General features: G+C 38.4%; 1 protein-coding gene across 1 annotated transcript in view; it reads left to right on the top strand.

Moving 5' to 3' along the window:
- Window positions 1-16,092, top strand: part of LOC101643967 (cytochrome b5 reductase 4) — a 91,931-nt gene that overhangs the window by 44,228 nt on the left and 31,611 nt on the right. Inside the window, 4 exon segments of the mRNA XM_045294648.1 lie at window positions 2,938-2,967; window positions 6,363-6,423; window positions 7,373-7,430; window positions 14,301-14,394. Of these exon segments, the coding sequence (XP_045150583.1) occupies window positions 2,938-2,967; window positions 6,363-6,423; window positions 7,373-7,430; window positions 14,301-14,394 (243 nt within the window).

The raw sequence follows: 16,092 nt of genomic DNA, 5'->3' as shown, positions 1-16,092 counted from the left end.
AACAAGCGGCCATCTAGCTGAGAAGCATCAAAGCCCACATGGAAGAAGCACACCAGCCTGTCTGACCACGAGGTGTAGAAGGGACCAGTTATCAGACATCAAAGAACTAAAAATCGTTTCAGTGGGTGCCCACCTTCCTGATATGATCACTGCACTGAAGACAAACGTGAATAAGCAAATGTGGTGAAGAAAGCTGATGGTTCCCGGCTAATAAAAGATATAGCATCTGGGGTCTTAAAGGCTTGAAGATAAACAAGCAGCCAACTAGCTCAGAAGCAATAAAGCTCACATGGAAGAAGCACACCAGCCTGTGGGGAGGGAAGGAGATAATGAACAGCTGATATAAGAGCTAAAATAGAAGGCAAATGTTTTGAGAATGATGAGGGCAACAAATGTACATATATGCTTGACACGATGGATGTATGAATTGTAATAAGAATTGTACAAGCCCCCAATAAAATCATTTTTTAAAAAAAGAGATACAAGGAGAGAGAGCAGGAGCCTCACTACCATCAAGAAAGAAGAGCCAGAGCAGAGCATGTTCTTTGGACCCAGGGTCCTTTTGCTGGGACCCTCTTAGACCCAGGGCAAGACTGATACTGGTGTGGCCCTTATATAATCTCCTGTCAACTTTCAAAGGGGTACAGTCAACCCTGTCAATCAGGCCACAGCCAGTGAGGCCTCTATGTGGGCATGGCCTTCTCCTGAGGATTCTGGGAACTCTTCTCTTCCTCACTGGAGACCAGACCCACACTCTGCTTCATCTTCCTGCTGACAAGACACATGGAGCTACAATGATGGATCCAGAGCCCTCGAACTGGAGGAGCCACGTGGAGACCCAGGCCAACATTGAGATGCTTGCAACACCATGGATCCACAAGACTTTCCACCCACTGGCCTATGATCTTGCTGCATTTGGCATCATTGCATGTACTATGTGAGTCTGAAGAGGAATTTATAGACTGGTATTGGACATATGGACTAATATCGGACTTACATACTTGAACTGGACTGGGCTGGGATGTTTTCTTAATATACAATTACTCTTTGATATAAAATTCTCTCTTACACACAAAAAACTAGGCATAACTTATTATATTACTGTGAAATTACTATTCTGAGATAAAACAAATATTCACAACTGTATTAGCAAAGACTAAGTGCATGAAAGTAAGTGACCATGCAGGGACATCAGTGATTTCTTGCAAACTCTAATAACTTGATTTTTATGTATTAATTGATAAACAAAGCTCATACTAAAGTATAATGATATAATTTTTAGGACCTGTGTTTTTTTCAGTGAATATTAATTCTAGCAGGAGTATATGAGGGCAAGTCAAAATGTATTGTTACAAGAGCATAGACATTTTTATTAAAAATTGGTAAATGCAAAGCTCTTGTTTCTCAACATCTCTTCCATCTAGGTTTATACACTTTTGATGGCAGTGTTTCTACCTCTCTAACCCTTCCTCAAGTAGTTCTGCGCTCTTCACTTTACACCAAGTCAAAAGGAAGTTTCCCATCCTCAAATGAGTTCAATCCTGTTCCCTTTGAATGCAAACAAACACAAAGCAGGCTCTCTGGGATATAGGGAAAGTAAAATTCTCCTCGGGCAGCTCTTGCTACCCTGGAAGAATGAGTGTGTGCATTGCTGTGATGGAAAAACATTCCGTGGTGCAACTTTCCTGGGGCGTTTTTCTCATCACTACAGTTTTCAATTTTCTTAAAACACCTTCTATCAAAGCTACCATTTCGAACAGCCACTGTCACCATCTGGGCTGACCTCTCCACTTTGAATTTAACTGACCCAGCAGATTCCTCTTGGACATCACTGTTTTGATAGAATTTGTTTTTATCAGGCACTCTTTTGAGACTGGAAAAAGTGTTTGAATGGGCTTCAGAAAGTTCATTAAAAATTACATTATCTTTCAATTCCAGTTTTCATGAATTTTTGAACCCCCTCAATTGATGAGAGAACTTGTCTGCAGCTATTCAAGGATTCCAGAGACATGCTTAGACACAGGTTTTGTCAGGAATAAACCCATGGATATATGAACTAGAACCTATGGATATATGAACTAGAACCATGCTGGCAGACTTTTGACTTACCCATGCAGCATGAAAAAATAGAGCTGAGTTTCAGAGGAGACAAAGTCTAGCCTTGGCTTTACAGCTAAAGAACTGTAGATTTCTTTCAGTCCATCATCTCTGGTTTTCAGTCTTCAAATGAAGGGATCACTTGATAATTTGTTGCATGTTGCAAAAATTGAACAATGAAATTATTTCGGTAAAATAGGAAAACTTAACAATAAGGATGGTCCTCTGGCTTCCTTAATCCAGAATGTTTTGTGGTGATTGAGCTGGTGGTAGTTATGGGATCTCTGGTTGATGAAGATTCTGAATATAAGATTTTTAAGTACATTAGAAGAATTAGAAAAGAGTCCAGAGAAATGGGAGACAAAGACCTAGGGAAATGGCCTGCCATTCACTTACAAGGGGTCGTTAATAAGTTTGTGGGAAAATTTCATTTTCTTTTCATTCCATTTTTCCACAAACATTTTTAAGCCCCCTCATGTTTGAAATAAAGTTCATCTATTTATTAGCTTTGTTTTTCTCCTCTGGCTTTAGAGGGGGAAAATTTTTTTTAAATCTTCAAGAAAGAAGGGGCTGTTATCTTTAAGTCAGTATTTGCTGATATACTGTGTACAGGCATTATAGTAGTCTTTTTTGTTGTTGTTGTTGTAAATAAGTATCTCCAGTTAACTGTTAACAACAGATGCATGGATAAACACAATGTACTGTGTGTACACAATGGGTTGTTATCCATAAATCTAAGTGAAGTCTTGAGATGCGTGTCACAACATAGATGAACCTAGAACAGTGTCATATTCTTATTTGATTGGTGTTTTGTTTTGTTTTTTCTAAAATACTGTACAGACTATCGCGAGGAAAACAAAGTCATAAATGGTAAGTCATACAGGTATAGTAACAAAATGACTCAGATGACTATAACTGTGCTACATAGAATTGTCTGGTGTATTTAAGAATGTTTCATAGTAAGGATATCTTTACTTGTCCAAACTGAGAAAACTTGAGAGAACTTTATAGGTCCATTACTTCAACATTTTCTCATGTATAGGCAGCTGCAGGTAAGTAATGTCAGACTTAATGACAACTTCTACTTGCCCTTTAATGTATGTAAATGTACCCTGATTTTGAAGTGAACCAACTCCTGTTTTCAATAAATTCTTCATCATCGTCACCTTCACCTGGTGCGTGTGCAACTTTTAGAACCTTTAGAAAGGCTAAACAAGAACTATCCACATCTATTCCAACTTCCCTGCACATTCTCTAAGACGTGGCTAGGAAGGGATCTCATTAGAAATGTGGGGACCGCCTGTCATAGTTCTTTTGATGATATCCTTGAATAGTCCCCCCTTCAGATTCTGAGTCTCACCCTGATACAAGACTGAACAAGTCAGTCAGGTACTTGGCCTCACCCCACTGTTCAATTGGAGGTTCTGTGCTGAGTTGTCTACCCTTTTCTGGGGTGGACAGGTCTGAGGAATTCTTCCTCAGAATTCAGTCTGACTTGCAACTATGACTCACACTGCTACGTTACCCCATGACAAAAGCTTGGGAAGAAGTTATTTGGGTCAGGTTAGAAAACGGTTTTATGTTTTATTTGCAAAAGATAGTTAAGGAAACTCACCTAGCAAGTTACACTGTCAAATTAATGACCCTTTTTTATTTAGAGGAAATTGTCTGTTTTGTAGACTAACTGGTATATGATTACATCTTAAGTTGTTTGTGTGCTGGCATAATATTGCATTCAATGAGGGTCTGATTAAATGAGATTTAATCTGGGGCTGGCTTTCTATGGTACTTCTTCCCATACAGGCTGATTACTGATGGACTGAGCATTTTCTTTCTCGTCACATACTGCTTCCAGAACCTTTGTTGTCCTCTTGCCCATCTTTAGATCTGGGTGTTTAGTTAATATCTCAGTTTATAGTTGGCTGTAAATGTTAAGCCTAGCACTCAACAACTGGAACCTAAAAGATATGATGTTTACATGTAAGCAAACATGGCAGTTGTCTCAGTTTTGACTCACAGTGACCCAGTAGGACAGGGTTGAACTGCCCTCTGGGTTTCTGAGACCATAAGGCTTTATGGGAGTAGAAAGCTTTATCTTTCTTCCTTGGATTAGCTGGTAGTTTTGAACTGCTGACCTAGCTGTTAGCAGCCCAACATGTAACCACTATGCCACCAGGGCTCCTATACATCAGACTCATTTAAACTTGTGGCTTTCAGATATTCTTGCCTTCTGTGTCAGTATTCAAACATCTGTTTACAATATTTTGAGGGTAAACTATTTTAAGATTCCAATAGATACCTATCCCTTCTCATAGGCATCATTCAGTACTTTGGGGGGTTAGAATGTTCATTCAGTCCATCTTACTTTGCTTAATTATTTCACTATGCCGATATGTACCCCACATTTCTCCAACTTATCCAGCGTAATAATTGTGTTAGCTTTCTGGAGGTGGGGGTGGGATATTGATATCAAGACATTACATTGCCTATGATTTGTCTGTTATACTACGAGTTAACAGTTGAATGCAGGGGCAGGGAGGGGGATTCAAAACTTTCTGGAAAAATGAAAATAAAAGAGAATGGACCTTTTCCACCAACTTTTTGAAGCCCCCTAATATTGTATAGTATTTCAGGATGTTTGGAAATTGTTGTATATGTTCTTTCGTATGATTGACATGGTGGCAGTTTTCATTACTAGTTTGAATTTAGGTAGAAGAAACTGGTTTATATAAGACCACAGTGCTGGCACCAAGAAAAATAATTTGGTCCTCATCAATCATATATAAAATAGATCAATGGTTTATTAATTCAATTGACAGCTTTTTAAATAGAATATTTTAATCACTTCTCAAGAAGTGATCACTAAGATGTCTTGCTTTTTGGAATTTGAGGGAAAAACACGTTTTAATTATTCTATCATGTTACCGCTATAGTTTTGTGGTTAAGCATTCTTTTTTAGGGTCCACTGCTGATTAGTTCACAGGCTTGACCTTGCTATGTTACATTTCTGGGGCTTCCTGGTGAGTTATAGTCAGTTAATATGGCTCTTTCTGCCTTAATCCCTTATGTGATTTAACTCTGGACTTCATGCGCCTGTGGCTGTTGTCCCAGTTTGGAGGGCATTATGTGCTGATGAACAGGAATAGGATGAGACTAAGACCTAACATGAGTAGAGGATGTAAACCAGGCCTCATTCTTTGGTCTACTTGTTCTGGTCACTTGTCTTGGATGTGAAGAACAGCGTGCTATGCCTGAGAAGAGAAAAGCTGCCTCTAGAGGGGCTTGGGAGCAAATTAAGATTAGTAAGAAACCAATGCCTGGTAGAAATATCCTGCCTGAGACCCAGGTTATATGCTCATAAATAAGATACAGTTCGAGGGTGGAGAATGGATCATTATATTTTGATTTCATTAAAATGGTGAGGAGTTATAAGTGAATTTCATTGCACTATGGATACTCTCACCAAACAGCAATTCCCTGCATGGATCTGGTAAGAAGGTGTGGGGAAAGATACCGGTAGGATTCACCTGTGAGTAACTGGGACTAGGATGTCCTGCAGTGCGAACCTGCTGTGTTTAAATGAGCCTTCTGAGCAGCAAAGAGTGTGTTTGCATCACCAGCAAGAGCTAGGAGTGGAGTGAGTCCTCTAGACCCGGAGTCTGGCTTACCCCAGGGGCCTGACCTTCAGATTTTGGACTGAATGACCTCCACAGCCACGTGAGACATTTCCTCATCCGTTTATGAGTTTCTCTGGGACATTGCAACAATTTGCAGAAACATGAGGGATATCCTCCCACAACAGCTACCTAACTCCAGTAATCAAAATGAACATAATGCTGATGCATTCAGCAGCATGGGCAAACTCTCAGTTTTAGTTTTGATTTATTGCTTATTATTAATCACTCCTGTTTGACATCATGTTTATAATGTTGGACAAAAAAATCAGACCAAAACACAACATAGTTTAAGATTCCATTTATATAAAGGTCAAAATGGAGAACTAATCACATGGTCAGAAGTCAGTGTAGTGGTCATCAGGAGAATGCTTGGAAGGAAGCATGAAGTGAGTACTGGCTGCAAGTGTATGTTTGCTGTGTGAAAGGCTATTTAGTTGTACATTTGTGATATGTATCTTCTTGTGTTATGTATAATTTTAATACACTTATCGGGTGTGTGATGCGGGGTGTGGGGAACAGAGCCAGAAACAGGCTGACAGACACTGTTTGAATTAACGTTAACTATTTTGTTTGTTTTTCTTTGTGAAGGCATTCTTCCTAAGAGCCAAGTGACAGATACATTTGCCAAAGAAGGCCCTAGTTCTCTAAGGTATGAATCCTTGTTTTACGTAATGTAAGACTGAATCAGTTATCCACCAAAGTAGCTCTGTGTTTGATTTATTACTGATTATTAATCATGCTGCTTGGACGCAAAACCTCCGCTACTTCGTGGAGTGGGCATGATTGGAGAAAGTGCTGTTCCAGCAGCGTGAATTTTAATTATATCTTTGCTGTAGGCATGATGCATTTTAAACACTAGAGTTTAAAACAATATTTTACAGTAGTTTTTCTGAATATAAAACACCCGTCATGATGGAAAATATAGAGAAATATGGACAAAAGTGTTAAAAGAAGCAGTGGTTTGAATTCTATCAGCCCTAGATAAGTACTCCAGAAAATTGGTTAAAAAGTTAGAGTAATTTTAATTCCTGGTTTGTTGTGAACTTTTTGGAACCCCTCATATATTTCTGTATTTTTTAATCTGCCAAATTATTTCAATACAATTTCAAGTAAGGGTGTTAGAATTCCTCAAGAGTTTCCCTGTGGGTGCATAAAACAGAAGACTTAATCAAACCTTACACTGTCCTCTTAACCTATGATACTACTTTGATAAGTTGATTTCTTTAGTAGTAGTCTGTCTGTGACCAGGGAGAATGAAGGACATACGCATGTAGATTTGTTCCTTTTCCTTATCAAAATGTATTTATGCTCTATTGACTCTAAAATAAGAAGGTTTTAGTGAAGACATGTATAACCTTTATAAAAATTGTTTGTTTGATTTTTAATGATGCTTTATTTTTATCCAGATTTGAACATGTGAAAGTTGAGTTTTTAAGTTTAGTTATATAATGAAGAGCTTACCCTAGGAAGACCAGTTGATTTAGAAAAAGTGTAACCTAGAGCAATATTTTTCACTGTTAATTTTTAACACTTAATGATTTAATATATGTTAACAAACATGATTGTCAATATAATTTTGCATTCTTAATATTTTGCAGCTTTGACTGGTTCCAGACAGACACTTTGGTCACCATTGTGATATATACTAAACAGAAGGTAAACACGTTTTCTTCCTTCCATCTGTATTTTGTTACTGTTAATGTTTTCAAGAGTATGCATACACAGCAAAATCTACACCAATTTAATAATTTCTGTGTACAATTTAGTAACATTAGTGACATTCAGTTTGAGTTAATCTCATCTTCCTTCTCTGGATTGCTCCTCCCCCATTAACATAAACTCACTGTTCCTTGAGGTTCCTATCTAATCTTCCGAGTTGCAGTTGTGAATTTGGTTCCGTATAGGTATAACCTGAAAAAGCACAGTACTCAAGGCAGACATTCTTTACTAGTTAAGCTAAATTATTGTTTAACTTGAAGAAGATTTCAAGGGATATTTTTGATTTAGGTTTTAAAGAGTATCTCAGGACAGTAGTTTCAGGGATTCGTATGACCTCCATGGAAGCCTGGTGGTGTAGTGGATACTCATTGGACTGCTATTTGCAGCAGTTCTGAGGGAGAAAGACCCACAAACAGTTACAGTCTCAGAAACCCACAGGGATTGCTATGAGTCAGCATTGACTCTGGCAGTGAGTTATTTTTATGACCTCCATGGTTTCAGAAGGCCTGGGGTCCATGAGAATTTTAAATTCTGCTTTGCATTTTCCCCATTTAATCAGAATTAGCCACCCATTCTGTATCTGCTTCCTGTTTCTAATTATCTTCCTTCTTTTGTTGCTTTCGTCAGAGCCCCCGTGTAGTGCCTTGGATGGCCACTGTAAGCTTTTAAGAACCCTGGCACCATACAACAAGCCAGGGGTAGGACAAGAGCACCAACACATTATTAGTCCAGTGTACTGGTATGTCCCATGAAACCATGACTCCAAACCTCCGAACCAAGGAGCCAGATCCCAGGAGGCATTTGGTTGTACATAAGCAGCCTTAGCAGTTACTCACTGTTCTGTCTTTTTGTGTTATCATTGTTACAAATAAACACATTTTTAAGATCAGCAAAAGAAAGATAGGGGCAATAAAAGTTAGTCATGTGCCAGGTAATTTTCTAACTTTTTTTTCTTGAATTAACGTAATAAAACTGTACAATTACTATATGGAGTAGATACTAATGCTATTCCTATTTCACAGAAGAGTCAGAGCTTAATTTATCCAAAGTTTTAGAACGAGTGACAGATCTGACATTTTGAATCCAGGCATTCTTGTTTCAAACAGTATGGTTGTAATGTGCATACTATAGCATTTTAAAACATCTACAAACTAGACAGGGAAGTGATTGTTGTCCCCCCTTTTAAAACATGGATCACAAAACTGAGAATACCCGTCAAGTTCACCATAAGAACAAGTTTATTAAACATAAAGAGACGGTCTTTCTTTGGGTTCAAATCCTTAAGCCACTAATGGTGTTCAGATGCCCTTTGGAAGCAAAACTTGGGGAGATTTAGTCGTGAAGTACATCTTGAACGCCTGCTGCATTTAAGGTCTGTGTAAGAGGTGAACCTAAAGAGGGGTCATGTCCATAGAAACCTGGCTTTCATGGAGCTTACATTACTGCCCAACTGGGAAGTAAGATAAAGTGACAGATCACTCATGTCTCCAAACATACTCCAGCAGCTGGCATGCTTTGAGGAAGCATGTAGATTTAGACACAAGTTTACTAGCTGGGAATCTTTGAGAATCGGTCCCATTTTTCTGGGAGCAGAACCACAGAGGAGCTGGTGGGCTCCTTTGACTGGAGTTGACTGTTCCACAGGAGTCACCTGCCTCTGCTGATGCAGCCAAGAGGCAAGAAGCTTTTCCTGGTTCTCATTCCTTACAATTAATTATTGTCTCCTTATCATAATGAAGAGGGCTGGAGCTAAGGAAGTTGGAATCCGTTTCCCCAAAGTAATGCCACTGGTGTACTGAGGATGCCTTCTTAAAGGGGACATTTTCGATGCAGACTGTTCAGTGTATGCTATAAATGAGAGAGAGAGAGAGAGAGACATGGCCAAAGTACTTTGCACCAACAATGGTGTGTGTGAACTGTTGCATGTTGCCGTCAACTCTATTGTGACTCATGGTAGCCAAGTGTGTGTGGAGTAGAGCCACTCCCCAGGATTTTCCAAACTTGTGACATGTGTCTGAAGAGATGGGCAGCCCTATCTCCTTGATACCAGCCTTTTAGCTGATAGTAGAGGTCTTAAAAAATAAAAAAGCAAATATTTTATTGTGTTTCAGGTGACTGTGTACACTGGAAGTTAGTTTCTTATTAAAAATTTCAAAAACAAAGTATTTTGCAACATTGGTTGCTTTCCCTGAAAAGCATCAGCAACCTCCCTACCTGCCCCCTGACTTCCCTGTTTCCATCTGTCCAGTTTCCCTGCCTATCCTTGCTTTCTGGCAAATGTTGCTTATTTGATTTTGTATAGTTGATTATTACCCAAAAAAACCACATTATTTAGAGGTGTTATTGGTTATTTTATAGGCCAATTAATAGGTTAAAAGGTGACTTCTGGAAGTAGCTCCAGTTTGAGGTTAACAGAGTTGTCTTGAGGTGATAGCTCAACCCTTCTATGGTGTTCCTGGTTAGAGCAGTCAGTAGTGCTAGCCGGGCACCATCTAACTTCTCTTGTTCTCATGCTAGAGGAAGATTTAGTTCATATGAGCCACTGGCTCTTTAGACCGATTTCTTCTTTGAGTCTTCGGTGTCCTTCATTATCCTTTGCTTCAGTTGGCAAGAAACTAAAAATTATGTCTCAGATGGCAGCTTGCAAGTTTTTAAGGCCTCACACACTATTCCAAAGTAGGAAGTAGAACATTCTCTGAACTCTACCATGCCAATCGCCCTAGATATTCCCCCAGACTAAGATCCTGAGCCTGCAGATCCAGTTACTCACTTTCACAATTGTTTGGACATGTCTAGGAAGTTTCCAAAACTGGTCTCTATGTGTTTTATTATATATGAATATATATGCAACATATACAAATATGGATGTACAAATACCCACTTTAGCTATGAGTACACATGCATGTCCTACCTACCATACATCCTCCCTGTCTTTATGGATTACATAGCACTCGGTGTAACCACTTACAGATTTGTGGTGTTATTGTTACAGAAATGTTTTTCTTCTTTGATCAATACCATTATTTTACAGGGCTGTGATAGTATCTCATTGTGGTTTTTATCTGCATCTCTAACAGCTAATGATCTCACGGACGTCTCTTTATGTGTTTGTTGACTGCCTGTTCATGTCTTTTCCTCAGTTTTTAAATAAAATTACTTTATTGAAATTCATTATAGAAAAGTGGGTGAAGGGAGACATCGGACAGGGCAAGATATGACAAAATAACAATTTATAAACTATCAAGGGCTCATGAGGGAGGGAGTAGCGGGGAGGGAGGGGGAAAATGAGGACCTAATGCCGGGGGTTTAAGTGGAGAGGAAATGTTTTGAGAATGATGAGGGCAATGAATGTACAAATGCGCTTTACACAGTTGATGTGTGTATGGATTGTAATGAGTTGTATAAGCCCCTAATAAAATGATTTTTAAAAAGTAAATTAAAAAAAATTCATTATTCCACTCTTTTCATTGGTGGTGTCAATGTATTCAGTGTTATTAACAACAGATATGAATCCATTAGTGTTAACAGTTTTTCTTTTTGCAGCATTAGCAATTTCTTTGCTTAGTTTTCTGTGCTGAGTATCTTTGGTACAAGGATTATCTGTCCTATCAGTTGCTATTGTTGTCTGTGTGTTTACTGAGTTTTTTGTGTTTTCTTCTTTATTTTGTCAGTAGATTTATTGCGTTTGGTTATTGATATTCTGGTTTACCTTAATCCTCTAAAAATTAAAATAGTCTGTTATATTGTGAAATGTACTTTATTTCCGTCCCACACGGAATATATATAACTACATCTTTTAATCTGCCCTTTTGTTTTGAAGTTGTCATCATTTACAGCATGTCTTCTGTTTGGTCTGTTTTTATGCTTTTATTTGCTACTGGGAAATCTTTGTCTGGGTAGGCATTTGGGTGATGAAATTGTGTTTCTCTTAGAATGTTGCCACATGCCCTTAGTTCTCTATCCAAAGGGCTTCTCTATTTCTTGTAAGTTTGATCTTGTTTTTACAAATTCCTTTAGTTTTGTCATTGTGAATGAAAGACTTGCTGGATATTTAATTCTTAGTTGGCAATTCTTTTCCTTCAGGTAATTCTTTACCTTCTTGCTTGCTTGGTATCTGTTGAGAAATCAGCTCTTAGTTTTATTGGTGGCCTTTATAAGTAATAATGTTTTTCATGAGCTACTTTTAGTTTGGAAAGTTTGATTGTATGTCTTGATGAATGTTTGCCAACGGGGCAGGTTCTATCTTGAATGGGGTTCACTGAACTTCTTGAGTAACCTTATCTCTCATTATATATGGTACGTTTTCACCAAGATATCTTCAGAACTTCTCTCTAAACGTTTGGTTATGCATAAATTCTTCTTGGTTGTGTTCTGGATAACTCATAGACGTTCTCCGTGTTTTCCTGATGTTTCCATGAGCAAATTAGTGTCAAGGGATTTTCTTTCTGTTTTGCTTTTGTTGCTTGTTTTTCCTCCTATAGTTGCATTCTGTTGGATGGTCTTATGTTGAATAACATATTTCAGGTATTTTTAGTTAATTTTCTGAATTTCTAGTTATTTTGAATAATTTCTAACAAATTGATTTTATCATTTGGTTCTTTTTTTCTCTGAATCCTTCGGAGTTATTTTTTTCCACCTGTAGATTCCTTGATCTTTTTGAGGATCCTGAATCCTTTTGAGTTCCTTCTCAAGTAGCTCTTTTCTATTGTAGTTTCTTCTTTAGGAAGATTCACCTCCCCCGCCACCCCCCCCCACCCCCACCACCCCCACACACTTTGTTTTGCTAACTTTCTTGAGCCATTTTAACTTGTTTTTGTCTAGATCCTGGTTCCCTCTCTGCTCTTTAGATCCCAAGATATCGGGCACTGTCAGCCCCAGTCCATGTCCTGTGCACCGTGTGCCACACAATCTCTTTGTCTGTTTGGAGTGACTTCCAGTGCTCATCTGAGGGCACTGCTGGCTCTGTCTTTAATATGGCTGTGTGGGTGGGCCAGGCCAGCTGGCAGGCGCCTTTGCTATGTTTCACTTCCTCTGTGTGTTCAGTTTTCCTTCCAGCCAATGCTTATCCAGTGCTGTATTCTTCCGTGTAATGCTCATCGTTCCTGAATTGTCACCTGTGTGTGTTTGTCTTGGTGTCTCACAAAGCCTTCACAATGGGCTGAAGCCAATAATAGAGCTCTTAACTGTTTGTGCCACCCAGAAAATCTTATTTATAGATTCATTTACAAATTTATTAAGCCTCTGGCTGAGGTTGTTAGCTCAATACCACACCGTTGTAAAAAAAAAAAAAAAGCTAACATAAACACAAATATTTTGACTTCTTGCCTGATTGCATTGCGTTTTGTTATGTTATTTATTCAGCAACTATTTATTGAGCACCTACTAAAGCCAGTGCCCTCTGCTTAGAGGTTAGAGACTAGTGAGTAAGGCATATATACATTGAAGAGAGACAGTTGTCTTAACTTTTCTGTAGCAAGCATCATATGAGCTAATACTGAATATCCTAAAAGTGTAAATTGAGGAAAGGTTGAAGTTGTCAAGAATTATGTCTTAACATGGATCCACAATAACTGCTCATGGAAGCAGTAGTCAAGAGATCAAAACACGTATTGCATTAGGTAAATCTGCACATGACCTCTTTAGAGTATTAAAAATCAAGGATGTTACTTTGAAGACTTAGGGTGCCCCTGACTCAAGTCAGGGGGATGTGAAAATAGGATATTGAATAAAGAAAACCAAAGAAAGAATCAATGTATGTGTAGTGCTGGAGAAGAATGTTGAAAATACCATGGGCAGCCAAAAGGACAAACCATGTCAAGCAATTGTGCTCGTGCAGAGCCTGTACATAGACTCATAGGCCATGGTTCCAAGAGAACAAGGGGATACTGTGTAGGAGAAGTGTGTGTAAGGGTTATAGCCTTTTGCCAAACTTCTCCAATCTCTATGCTGAACAACTAATCTCAGAAGCTAGACTGTATGGAAAACAACGGCATCATGACTTGAAGACACACAACCTGCGGTATGTAAATGACAGCTTTGTTGCTGCACATGAAGAAGGCTTGAAATTCTTAAACAAGAGCTCACAGATCACAGCCTTTAGTGTGGATTACATCTCAATGTAAAGAAAACAAAAATCCTCTCAACTAGACCAGTAAGCAACCTCATGATAAACAGGGAAAAGATTGCAGTTGTCACCCTCAATCAACACCCATGGAAGCACCCGTCAAGAAATCATATGGCCTGTATTGCATGGGGCACATCTACTATAAAATACTTCTTTCAAGTGTTAAAAAGCAAAGATATCACTTGGAACACTAATGTGCACTGGACTCAAGCAATGTTATTTTCATTAGCCTCATCTGCATAAGAAAGGTGGATAATGAATGAGGAAGACCGAAGAAGAGTTGATGTCTTGGAATTTGGTGTTGGCAATGAATATTGACTGTACCATGCACTTCGAGAAATATGAAGGAATTTATCGTGGGAGAAATCCAGTCAGCATGTTCCTCAAAAGAGCACCTCATACTCTGGACATGGAACTAGGGGACTGGTGTCTGCAGAGGAGCTGCATGCTTGGGGAAATCGGCCGGGAGGAGCTTCCGCGGGCTGGGTTGATGAAGTGGCTACAACAGTGGGTGCAGACAGAGCAACAGTAGTTAGCATGGTACCGGAGCAGACTGTTTCTTTATATCTATGGAAGCCGAGCCATTTGATAGCGCCTAAGGCCAGCAAAAAGCTGGCTGGAGTATTGCAGAAAAATAATTTACTTCTGAATTTTTCTTGTTTTGTTTTTCCATTCTTGTTAAGGATATCAATTTGGACTCAGTAATCGTGGATCATCAAGATGATTCTTTTCGAGCAGAAACCATTATCAAGGGTTATTCGTACCTCATACATCTTGGTGAGTACTTTATTTTTAATTTATAGAAATAAACACTCCATTTTCCTTTAAGTCAGACAATAGTACTTTCACAGTCTAGGTAACTAGTGTTTTATTTGCTGCTATCATTTCAGTTCACTATTTTTATCTTTTCCCCCTTTTTTATGCACACTAATAAAAGTGTTAACAAATGTAGTGTGACTTTTTATTTCTACGTTTTCATCTATTTGATACAACTAAAATCGGTAATAGCATAACGTTTGTTGGCTCAGTGTTAGTGAGTCTTTGTACTTGAGACACCTACAAACAACGCTCCACTGGGACTGCCCATTACATGCAGTAGACATCCATCACTAGGTGAACGATTGACCCAATTCCTGCTGCCACCAGAGGCTGAACCAAAGCTACCTGGACTCTACGGTTTGTCCCTCGGCTGCTTCTCTTCTCATGGCCAAAGACCAAGCACATTTCATGCCTGTCAATTTTGAGAGATTAGAAATCTGTCAGAAGCAAGAAATCAGACTGGATGTTGTAATCTAAAATATCCAATTTGGAATCATCTCTGATCCATAATGAACTTAGACTTTAAAATTACACCCCTTTTTCTTTATAAAGTGAATCATGGCCTTCCACAATGGCAATGTTATTCTTTTTGGAAGGCAGAAATAAAACATTGCAACACAAAGACTATAATCTTGATTGTGGTGCTTTTCCTAAAAAAAATTTAATTTATTTTCACAAAACAGAGACTGAAATTTCTCCAGCACTCGTCACACTTGACATTCTGCTTTCCTATGTTAATGAAGAGCCATTAGTCATATATTGGCTCTGAGTTGATAAATGTTAGTGTTTTTCTCCCATCAGCCTTTATTAATTAAATGAATCAATCTCAAACCTTAAACCTTTCTCCTAAATGACTCTGTTGAATAGTTTGTCTTTTTAATTTTATTTTGTTTGCCTGAGATCTAATAAGTATGGCCTCATATGAGTTCTAATCACTTTGATCTCCAGAACAGTGCACATTAGTCCTCACACTTAAATGACTTCACAGGCATAAACACCTGTGCCTGCATAGATTATGATTTTCATACTTCTTGGCTTATTTTGCTTACTGTAACTAATAGTACATCTAGCACATAGATAAATAAATTAAATTTTCACATTCAAAAGTGAATATGTGAACCTCTTGTTTGCTGATATAGGATCAAAAAGACTAAAACAATATACATATTTTAGGTTCCAGAGACTCATATTAACCAGTGAAATTAAAGTAGGTATCTATGAAAATATTTCTTATAGCTCCCCTTTTTAGAATATAGTTTCATAAAGGCATGGATTTTTGTCTCTTTTGTTGACACCTGGAAAGTACCTGGCATACATAGATAACTCTAAAAATACTATTTTGGATATTCAGATTTAGAACCCAGTAGGAAGGAAAACACTAGCTGACCCGTGTGTTCATGTACACCAAAGCACACACACGTACCAGAGTCCACATCCCCCTTCTTCATGGATGAGTGCCAGCTCACACTGTGCTTGATTGTGCTCGTGTGGGTGCCAGCTTGTAGAACCTGGGTGCTTACACTTCGGTTAATACAGACAGGAAGGAAAATTTTTTATATTATATTTAAATCATATCACTTCTTTTTGGCTGTTTACAGTGTCTTTTGGTGTCAGAACATAGTTTATGTGTCTTGAGGGATTTAAAATGGTTCATAA

This window comes from Echinops telfairi, unplaced genomic scaffold (assembly GCF_000313985.2).
Source record: "Echinops telfairi isolate 266 unplaced genomic scaffold, ASM31398v2 ScPeMD7_3533;HRSCAF=4204_0, whole genome shotgun sequence".
NCBI classification, from domain to species: Eukaryota; Metazoa; Chordata; class Mammalia; order Afrosoricida; family Tenrecidae; genus Echinops; species Echinops telfairi.
This window is presented reverse-complemented; position numbering and strand designations above follow the sequence as displayed.